Source organism: Nyctereutes procyonoides, unplaced genomic scaffold (assembly GCF_905146905.1).
Source record: "Nyctereutes procyonoides isolate TBG_1078 unplaced genomic scaffold, NYPRO_anot_genome, whole genome shotgun sequence".
Lineage (NCBI taxonomy): Eukaryota > Metazoa > Chordata > Mammalia > Carnivora > Canidae > Nyctereutes > Nyctereutes procyonoides.
Genome location: NW_026575139.1, coordinates 29918417 through 29929299, shown reverse-complemented (window position 1 = coordinate 29929299; position 10883 = coordinate 29918417). Strand labels below are relative to the sequence as shown.

The window sequence follows — 10883 nt, the reverse complement described above, 5'->3', positions numbered from 1 at the left end:
TGAATGTATATGAGCACTTAAAATAACACTATAGGAGTTTACATTTACGTGTAACTTACACTCAGTAAAGTACATACATCTCCAGCATGCACTCCATGAACTTCTGTGTGTATGCACTCCATCTTCTAATGGAATCTCTATCATCGTAGCTCAGTTTTGCCTGCTTATGAACCTCATATAAATGAACTTATACAACCTGCACTCTTTTTGACTGGCTTCTTTCTCTTAACCTTATGAGGTTTAAAAAAATTTTTTAACAGAGACGCCTGGGTGGCTCAGCATTGAGCGTCTGCCTTTGGCTCAGGGCGTGATCTCGCGGTCCCTGGGATCGAATCCCACATCGGGCTCCATGCATGGAGCCTGTTTCTCCTTCTGCCTCTATCTTTGCATCTCTCTCTGTGTGTCTCTCATGAATAAATAAATAAAATCTTTCTTAAAAAATTTTATTTATTTATTTTTTTTGAGAGAGAGAGAGAGCAGTGAGGAGGAACAGAGGAATAAGGAGAAGTAGAATAAGAAATAGGGCTTGATCTCACCACCTGGAGATCATGACCTGCACCGAAATTCAGAGTTGGTCACTTAACTGACTGCTACCCAGGTGCACCCCTCCCCTTTAACTTTATGTTTTTGTGATTCATCCATGTGCTGTGTTTACCTGTCACTTGTTTTTGTATATGGCTGCATAGTACTCCATTGTGTGACTGTGCCAAAGCTCACCCATAGATGTCGTTAGCATCATCTCCTTGTCCTCATCCCATCTTGCAAATGGGGAAGCTGGGGATCTAAGCTGCTCCCTAAGTTTTTAGCCAGAGGTCACAGAGTGAGGTTGACCCTGAGCAGGGATTTGAACCCATGGCTCTCTGACTCCAAAACCAGCTCCTCACCTGGGGCAGCAGAGCCTCTCATCCCCCTGAGCACTGGGGTGGGCAGAAATGATGAACTCTGTCCCATCTGGTCATGACCTCCTTCTGCATGGGGTACAACTGGGAGTCAGAGGGACAGCTACCTGACTGGCCCCAGATAGTGAGAAAATTGCCTCAGATTTGGCCATGGCCAATATTTATTTTCACTGTACCCCAAGCTGATGGCGCAGGTACAGTTGTCACTCCCAGCTCTGTACCTTGAGACCTGGTCTTCGCCAACATGTCAAAATAACTGCAAACATCCTAAACATGGTGGGAACATCCTCATCCCCTGACCAGCAGCTGGCTCTCATGGGCAGGAGGGAACGTGGCCTGGCATGTGGACAGCTCTTGCCCTGGCTCCTCAGAGATTAGTTTCCCACAAGAGTAACTCAGAGGTAACCCTTTGTGACTTCTGCAAAAGGAGTGTAGGCCCTTAGACCAGAAGGTTTTCTGTAATCCAAGCTTTACCCTTTTGGTGGGTCACCACAGGAACTCCAAGAGCTAGCCTGACCTCAAGGAAAGGCCAAGGTTTTGTCCTGCTTCCCAATGCTCAAGGTACCTACTTGTGCCCAGCAGACCAGAAACCTGCCTGAGAAAGGCAATCCAAAAGGCAGCAGGGGGAGGTGAAGAGCCTGGGTAGTATCTCCCCTCCCCCTCTGAACTCAGGCACTGTTTCAGGCAGTCCAGCCAGACGTGATTAAATGGTTGGCTACGTGCAGGGGAGTGAGATCCCAGGGGAAGAAGGGCACAGGGCCAACTCTCCAGGTGGCCCTGGGGCACCCTTTGCTCTGTTGATCATTAACAGGAGCCACCCCATGGCAGGCAGGAAAGGGGAAAGTCCAAGGGGGTGGCCTGCCCCTCCTCCCAGGCACCATCCTCCAAACATGCCAACTCCAGGCCGCATGGGACATGAGATCATGATACTGGAGGGGTGTGTGCAGAGTCATCTAATCCAACTGGCTGCTTCTTGTGTCCCTACAAAGTCTCCACGGGCCAAGGGAGACAGGAACTGACACCGGTCGATTTGCAGTTACTATGTGCCAGGGACTGTGCCAAATGTACTCAGTATGCCAGCCTGTGATATGGTGGTGAAGTGCAATGAGGGAGCTGGCCTGCCTGGGTTCAAATCCCAACACTAGCTGTGTGACAAATTAGTGAACTTCTCTGCACCCCAATTTCTCCATATGGAAAATGAGAATGTCAAAGTGCCTCCTCCATGGGGTGATATGAACATTTGATGAGTTAACACACACAAAGTTCTCAGACTACCTGCCACTTATGAAGAGTTGTCATTGCTAATGTTCACTTGATCCTCAGTCACCTCTTGAGATATAGATGAGAAATCCAAGGTTGAGTCACCTGCCCAAGGCACAGCTGACACAAAAGAAGCTGGGATCTGAACCCAGGTCAAAGGGTTCCATTTCCCTTCTTCTTCCTATCATGACTCTCTGCCCCTTTGGCAACCAGGGCTTCACGATCCAGTGGACTGAGAAACCTTTCTCATGTCTGCTTCCTGGTCTCTCAAAGGCCCTCTTTTCACCGGAGTGCCAATAAGCTGCAGTATGCCCCTAACCTTCCTCCTGAAGATGAGGCTTCCCGGCCTGGGGAAGTAAGTCATTGCTCAGTGGCCAGAATAGCTTGTTTCTTTTTGCTGCTTCAAGAGAAAAAGACCTGTAGCCAAAGGGCCAGACCATGAGTTGCCAGGTCAACAGCCATGGAGGCCCTGCCCTTATGCAGGCCCCCAAACCAGAGATGCCCCAAGGTCAGGGACAGGAAGTGAGGAAGTAGTGGTTGTGCCCAAAGAACTTGCTGACAAAGTCAGACCTGGCCTTTCCTGTTCCATTTCTTTAGTGTAGGCCTTACCTCCAGCTATCTGCACGGCTCCTGTCCTCCCCGTTTTAGAGGCACCCAGGCATAGAGGTCTCCTGCCAGCTCTGGGCTCATACCTTCCTGGACTCCTGCCATCCTAGAGCACAGGCTCATTGCCAACGTCCTTCCATCTTCTAACATCCTGGAAGGAAAGGCCCAAAAGTTTCCTGCTAGGTCCTTTTCCGCAGAGCTTTGGATCTATCTCCTCCTCTGCCTGGAAGACCTAGATGGCAAAAAATCCAACTTTGTGGTGATAACCATGCATGGGCCTGAGCAGCTGAATTCGCAGCCCATGTATTTCCCATGGAGACACTTAGGTGGGGTAAAGCATCAAAGTTTGGGGACAGGGAACTTCCCAAGGCCATAGGGAGCCTCCCCTTGCCTGTACAGGCAACCTCTACCCTCCAGGAGACCATGCTTCTACCATTGGTATCACTCAAGGGATCGACTCCAACTGAAGCAATTCTGGGCAGGCCAGTGGGTATCCTTAGTCCCTGGGAACCCAACCCGTGTTACCATGAGCTACAGAACTAGAAAGATGTCTGCCGTATGTTCATCTATGCTTGCACGGAATGAGCTCAAGGTAACCATTAAATGTCTTTGCCTTTAGTCAGTGAGGAAGATCACATGCCCCAACCACCACCATTACCACTCAATACACACACACACACACACACACACACACACACACACACACACACACCTCATTCCCTCCTTCAGGGACGAGTAGCTTAGGTTCACTCCAGTCCCAAGAAGGGCTACTTTTCCCTTACCTCCACTGACAGCCCCTGTCCTAGGAAAGGTCATTGTCCTTTTTTCTCCATCATGCCTCTGCAGCCCCAGCTGGAACTTGCTGTCCAGGGAAGTATAAGTTGGGTAGGTAAGGTGGGTCTTCCCAAGCCCCAAGGGCAGTCCAGTCCATGTCTGCTGCATATCTGCCTTTGGGAGAAGCCAGGTGGAGTCAAGGTAGAAATTCAACTTACTCCCTGCACACACACCCCAACTCACTGAGTGCAAGGAACCAAAGGCAGCCTCAAATAGCAATATCCATCCCTGCCTCTCCAAAAAAGAACTGCTCTCGAGACCCAGATTCAGGGTCTTCTTCAGGCTGTATCCTTTTCAGTAGGATCCAGCCTCACGGGCAGGCAAAACCCCTTCTGAGTGGTCATTTGGCCTTAGCTGCAGTGCTTCTAGGCCAAGGGGAGCCCACTCTTCCCAAGATGACAACCCACGTATTCCACTTGACATTAGAGGTGTAACAAGAGTAGGGGGTTGGGAACTCCTAAGGACTTCCTATTAATGACTGACCGTTCTCATAGCTGCTTCTCCTTAACCAGCCTTCCAGATATGGGAGTACATGTCAGCTCCCTGTGGAACCACCCCAATCCCCAGTGCTGTGGTTTGGGCCCCTAGCCATCTTAGCTGCCCCTCACTAAGCCTGCAATGCCTCATCACGCCCGCCCCAGGCAGGTGTTGAGAGGCTAGAGCTTCAGGTTGATTTCATGTGAGAAAAATGAGACTGGAAACACTCAAAAGAACTCATTCAAGCCCAGAATGGTTGAAGTACCAGGTGCTAGGTTCCCCCTCCACCATTTTGGGACTCCAATCACCACCCAGAGGATTGAAGACCACAGACTGGAGAAGACTGGCAAACCATGGGCCTCATCAGCTCTTCTGAACAACCTCCAAAGCTGCCCCGGTGCCCAAGGCTGGTCCCGTGTCAAGAACCAACACTCTGGGAGGACAATAGAGAAGTCCGGGTTCCTTTGCAATAAATTTCCATCCCATCCCTCTAAGCTGAGACTTCCAGCATCAACAGAGGGAACTACAGCCCTGAATTTAAGCTGTAAGGAAGGGCGGGGGGGGGGGGGGAGTAACCAGGTTCCCCCCACTTCTCCCCAGCACCTGCATCCCATACAAAGAAAGGACAAACCTTCAGGCAAAATGAAACCACAAATGAAGTAAAACTAGCTTCACCATCCATGTTTCTTGAAAAAAAAACGGGGTTTATTGATTTTTAAACTGCAAATAGTCGTTACAAAAAAGTTTTTTTTTCTTTTAAATAAATTCACACAAAGAAAGAGAAATAGGAAGCGACGGTAGTGACCAGCAAGAGGAATAATTACATTCATCTTAATGTGTGTGTGCCAGTTCTGTTTGCATTAACATTGGAGAACTCCAAGCCTGGAATCCAGAACCTCAAATCTGCAATCGGAATGTCTTGAGATGGGCACGTGGAAGTCAAAGGGTTTCTTTTTTTTTTTTTCCCTTTTAGAAGCCATACATAAAAGTTGTTTTCCTTCTGTACTGTCACAGAACTTTTACATACATTCTCAGTCCTAGTTGTGGAAAGGCCTAAAGAAGAAGAAACTCAATTTGCAGTCCAACACAAAGGGGGGAAATTTCTAAAATAAATAATCCAACAGTTTTTTGCATTTTTTTAAATTAATTTTTCATTTTTTTAAAATAAAATAACCAAAAAAAGTGTAAAGTTACAAAAAATGTCGTTGAAGAATAATATATTAAAACTGTGGAAAAAAAGGAAAAAGACACGTCACAAAATTTTAAGATTAATATGAAGATCATAATTTAACATAAAAGAATATATTCTATGGATTTGTCATCCCGATAAATATGAACAAAATTAACAAAAAAAAGCATAGTTTTGGCAATAAATACGTTTTGATAAGTTAAATAAGCTTTTTTATATTGATGTGCAGTGACAAGCAAAATTTTTGCTCTCCAATTTCTGAAAGTTATATGAAGTTTAAAACCCAGGGAAAAAAGCATGGCGTGAGTGCTCTAAGGATAGACCTACGGTATTCTAGAGCAAAAACCATTAAAGCTACTTCTACAGGAAATCGTTTTACACAGATATTGTATGTGGAATGAATACCATTAACTGCTCACCCCTTACATGTTTTTTTAGCTTTTCTCTCTTTTTTTTGTTATTTTTTTTGTTGTTGTTTAAAGATGTCACATATGAACTGGGGAACTTTAGCACCAAAATCAAGTCTCTCATAGTCCATCTAGCTTCCCCATCCTCCCCACTTTAAAAAAAAAAAAAAAGACAAAAAATTAAATCACAAAGTCCCACTATGTCACAATCTTCATCCACTTTTTCAGTCTTCCTTCCTGTAGACCTACACGAACCCAGGCAAGATTAGTCATCAGAGGTTCAGGTCGGGAAGAAAAAGGTTTTGAATGTCAAGATAGGTTTCCCCAAAAACCCGAGTCTGGCAACAACGCTCCCAAGAAGGGTGTGGGGGTCATGGGGAGAGGGAGGAGGAAGTGTGTGGGAGGCTGAAATAAGGGAAGGTGCAGTTGGGTCGCCAGTGGAGGGAGCTGCTGGTTCTGGGTCCCCTCCCCCTCCCCATGGGCAGAGGCTCCGGGAGGCCCACGGGTGCCCTCTGGCGCTGAAGAGGTAATGTAGTCACAGTGACAAAGTTAGATTACAAGGCACTAAATTGCTTCTGTAAACTGTTACTGCTTTTTCTTTTGTGATTTGGCACTTAAGGCTTAAGCCGGGGGGAAAAGGCATCTACTGACAAATATGGGACTTGTCTGTTATGCGTGGTAAGTGGACTATAAAATCGAGGAGAGGGGATTTCAAGCCAGAGGAAGCTACTGACAAATTGACTTGTCCTTATGTTAGGGGAAGGGAGTGGGGGTTATGAGGGGGGAGGGGGCATTCCAAGGTTCTGGGGCAAAGGGGTTGAGCTTAACCTTGTTAATGTTGGGGTTGTCAGGATGTTGGGAATGGCTGGGTAGGGAGGTGAGGGTAGGGATGGGAGGGGTGGAGTAGGCAGGGGGTCCCTCCCTACCCTGGTTTAGTCATCTGAGATGGAAAGTCTGCTGAAAATGGGCAGGCGTCTTGAGTTGTCCAAGGTGGGGGAATCTGAGCCACTGTGGCTGCTGCTGGAGCTGCTCAGATAGCCCTCCTGGTCCGAGAGAGAATCCTGAGGGCTGGGGGGAGAGTCAAACATGTGGGGGGACTCGGACACGGGCCGGTAGAGGAAGGTGGTTGGGGAGCCACCCCCAGGCAGCCCCACACTAGGGGCAAAGAGGCTCGCCAGCTCCTGGCTGGAGAAGGCGAAGGGGTTATTGGTGCCATCAGGCAGGGTGGGTGAGCCCAGGAGGTCATCGGCGCTCAGGATGGGGGGTGGGGTGATGGACGTGGGGCTGTCCAGCAGCCCCGTGGCGGCAGCGGTGGCGGCGGCACTGGGAAACCCAGCAAAGCTAAAGCTATGCTGGAGGCGGGGACGGTCGGCGGAGAGGTCCCGGGCCCCAGCCAGGGCGCGGCGCTCCTCAGCGTTGTGGATGAAGTGGCAGCGGGGCCCGTAGGGGCAAAAGCCGATGGTGTGGAAGGTGCGGCACAGCTCCGTCTTGTACTTGGGGTGGCGGGTCAGACTTCGGAGCTCGTGGATGCCGTGTGCGAACTGGCACTTGTCCCCGTACTTACAGGCGCCGTTCTCCTCGAAGGGGCGGCACAGCTCGGTCTTGTAGCGGCTGGAGTTGACCTGGCCGCTCCCCGGCTGCTTCTGCGTGGGCAGCAGCCGCTCGCCCCCTTCGGAGAAAGAGCGGTCTCGGAAGCGGCTGTCGCGGGAGCTCAGAGCTGGGGCCGGCTCGCCCTTGAGGCTGCTGAGGAGCTGGTTCTGGTGGAACTTGGAGCTGGGGAGGGTGACCGAGTGCCTCCGGGGGAAGCCCCCACCAGCGGGGGTGCCCACCGCCTTCCTGTCCAGCAGGCAGCCCCCTGCACTGGGAGTATTGTAGTTGAGCATCTTGTTACCCTGGAGGAAAGAGAGGGAAGAGACAGGATGGTTAGTGACAATGGCCATCCACCAGGGCCAAGAAGGTACCACTAAGTGCAGCCCCCTCCAAAAGCTGCAATGCCCCTTGTGTCTCTAAGGAACCATCTCTAACTCTGCCCCTGGTATACCCCCTCCCCCTCTTTCTCCCACAGACAGGCCACCTAGCTTTACTTTGGCCCCATACAGAAGAAACCACAAAATCCCGACCCATATTGAACTGTTATATGTGCACCCTACTCTCTGCAGACCCCTGGGATGTGCCCCCATATCCTGTTCCCGAAGGTACCACTTTTATCCACAAAATCTAACTTCTTTACCTCCCAAATGGATTCCTTAGCTCAAAAGATCTCAGACAACTCAGACTTCTCTAGATTCCCCTTACACCTAAACAAAACCAGGTAAACCTCAGGAGACTAGGAGTACCTCCCTTTTCATCCGTCCCTCCTTCATGGACACTCCATACACACACACACACACACACACACACACACACACACACACACAGGACCTGGCCTAAGACTCTCAACTTCCTCCTTTAGAAGTGTTCCCTTCCTTTGGCAAAAGGTTTCCAGACTGCCTTGGCTTTATCTTGCTTAGGGGAGGAGGAGAGGAAGGGGCAGAACACTTTGGTCAGAGGTAGGGGTCAGGGCCAGGAGAAGGATGGGATTCCAAAAAACAAAATTCATTGCCCCATGCTTAGGGAAGGGGTGTCTCCTACAGTGATGTCCCCACCATTCCCAGCCCACCCCACCCCCTCCCCTGGGAAGATGCCTTTGCAGTTAGTCTTCTGGCTGCAAGGGCAGGCTTGGATAAGAGTGCCAGTGTTTAATCTTTAACGCAAAGCTGCAGGTGGGAAGGAAAAGGAAGGCACTACATCCCCCCCACCCGCCTCCTAGTCAATAGTGGATTTAGGGGGGAGGGCAGCAGAGCCACCACAGATAGGTTTCTGTTCCAGTGGGACCCTGGTCACCTGCCCAGCCCGTACCCAAGATTTGGAAAGGGTGCAAGCCGGGGACCTGGGAGTTGGCTCCCAGCCCATGTGGGTGTCACTGTGCAAATTCTAAAGTTGGTCCCTTAGGATCAGCTGCAGGGGATCGGGAATCTGTAACAGCAACCACCCCACAGAGCGGATTACAGGAACCAAGTTGAGAGCTGGTTCCCAACAAAAAGGTTCATTTAAAAAGTCCTGGGGCGGGGGGGGGGGGGGTTGGTGGCAGGGGTGTGCAGAGAGTGGAAAAAAAGAGAAATAGATCAAAGAGAGAGAGAAAGCCGGGAAAAGAAGTAAGAAGTGTAGGTTGAGTTCAGGCCCCCCCGCCAGGGCAGCTGGAGTCTGGGAAAACCAAGGAGGGAAGGAAGCTGAAATTTCAAACTTTTTTTTGATGTTGCTCTTCAGCTCCTCGGAGTCCCTGCACCCCAACCCTGCAGCCCTGGGGCCCTGGCAGCTGGGCCGACTGGAGAAGCAAGCTGAGAAAAGAGAGCGACATGACCCGACGTGTTTAAAAGAAGGCGAAACACTTTAGCAATTAAAAGCAGCCTAGCAGCTCCCTGCTCTCAAACTGGGGCGAGGGGGCGAAAATAACATCCATCGACTTTTGCTAGGTACACTTAAACCACACGCCTGGAACATTCAGTGTTTAAAACCTGCCTTTTTTCCACACCGGCTGGCAAGCTACACCTCTTAAGGAGGCCCCATTAAATCCTTCCTCGCAGAGCCCCTCGAGCTCGGGCCGGCATTTTGTTGTCGAGTGCCCCCACCGCCTCGGAAAACAACCCTAGTCCCATTTTCACCCCAAAGTTTGCAGCACTGGAGGCTCTCACGGCGGGAAGCCGGACCGCGCTGGGACGAACTGAAGCCCCACTGCAAACCCGTCTTGCAACATCCTTTTGAATCACAACTCTTGGTCTTTTTCTCGCTGATCCCCAGCGCTCAGATTCGACATCAGAGAGGGAAATCTCCCAGCAAAACGCCCTCCCGAGACTCGCTAACCCCAAAGGCTGGCGGTGTGGCTGGAGAGACTCGAACCCCTCCCGGCGGCGGCGGCGGCGAGACCCAGAGCGCGCACGGGGCAACCCGGCTGGAGCAGCTCAGGAGGGACGGCGGGATCAGCGTGCAACTGCCCCGGTCCCGGCCAATGCCCCGCGTCCCCGGGACAGCCCCGTCACTCAAACTTCGCCCCCCAAAACTCTGGACTCCAAATTCCCATGCAGTCGCCGCGAGGACCTGTTGAAACTCAGAGTGGAAAGGAGAGAGCCACATTCCTTTAAACTGGAGGGTGAAATGAGGCTGGAAAAAAAAAATAAAAACCCTATCTCGCCTCCCCCTCCTCTCCTCCCTGCCTTCCAAGACCTAAACTTTTGGGAGGATCTTTCTTTAGACGAAAAAAGGAAACTTTGAAAAGCAAACCCTCCGCCGCACTCTACCTTGCATAAAACTTCGCTCAAGTCGAAGATGGTGGCAGACACGAGGGTGGTGGTCATCCTGGGCGCTCGCACGGGGCAGGGACGAGGATCTGGCGTGTCGCGAAGGTCTCGGTGCGGGGAAGGCGCAGCCTCCGGCTCTCCGGTCTGGAGTCCCACACGCCCGCTCCCGGCGCCCCTCGCCTTTCTGACTCTCCCCGGCTGCGGCGCGCGAAGCCCAATTTATAAAGTTCAGATTTGGTGGGCCGGGGAAGGAGGAGCTTTAAACTTATTTAAATGAGGAAGAGGAGGGGAAAAAAAAAGTTGATTGACACTGAAGTTGAATCAGCCATGCGGTCAAACTCGGGAAAGAAAAAAAAAAAAAAAAGAAACTTTCAAAAGGAAGAAGGGGGAGGGGAAACGAGGAAAGAAGCCGGAGGGGGGGGGGGGGACCAACTGCGAGCCGCGCACAACTTTTTTTTTTTCTTAAAGAGGAAAAGTTTCGAGTCCGCTCGCTCGGCTACCCGGCGCTTGGGGCGCCCCTCTCTCCCGGGCCGCGCGGCGCGAGGGGGAGGGGCGCGCCCCCCTTTGTCAGCCTGCGAGCGCGGCTCTGTGACATCACTCATTCCACCCTCTTCGGGGTTCTTGTTGTTGTGTTGTTGTTTTTTTTTGTCGGGCAGGAAGGCGGGCTCGACTTTCTCTTTTGCAAGCTGGAGCAGAAAGAAGCCCGTCCTTAGCGCCCGAGCTGCGGTTTCCATCTTGAGCAGATCCCCCCCCCGAAACTTCTCCAAGTGTCCCCCACACCTTACTTTTCCCGAGTTCTCCTCCTCACTCGGCCGCCTTCCGCAAACCAGGCAAGGCCAGGAGATCGGGAGTTTGGGACGCACAAAGCATTCAGGTC

General features: G+C 51.2%; 1 protein-coding gene across 1 annotated transcript; it reads right to left on the bottom strand.

The window, feature by feature from the left end:
• Positions 1-4759: 4759 nt before the first annotated feature.
• On the bottom strand, positions 4760-10213 carry ZFP36L1 (ZFP36 ring finger protein like 1). The gene is made up of 2 exons (XM_055304220.1): positions 10007-10213; positions 4760-7564 (listed from the first exon to the last, which is right to left on the bottom strand). The coding sequence occupies exons 1-2, from the start codon at positions 10061-10063 to the stop codon at positions 6605-6607; spliced, it is 1017 nt and encodes a 338-aa protein (XP_055160195.1). The 5' UTR covers positions 10064-10213; the 3' UTR covers positions 4760-6604.
• Positions 10214-10883: the final 670 nt, after the last annotated feature.

Bases quoted from the DNA above. Each gene is read 5' to 3' on its own strand.
- ZFP36L1 (XM_055304220.1), bottom strand. From the start codon at position 10,063: ATGACCACCACCCTCGTGTCTGCCACCATCTTCGACTTGAGCGAAGTT. The intron at 7,565-10,006 runs GTAGAGTGCGGC...TCTTTCCTCCAG, and splicing joins TGAGCGAAGTTTTATGCAAG to GGTAACAAGATGCTCAACTA.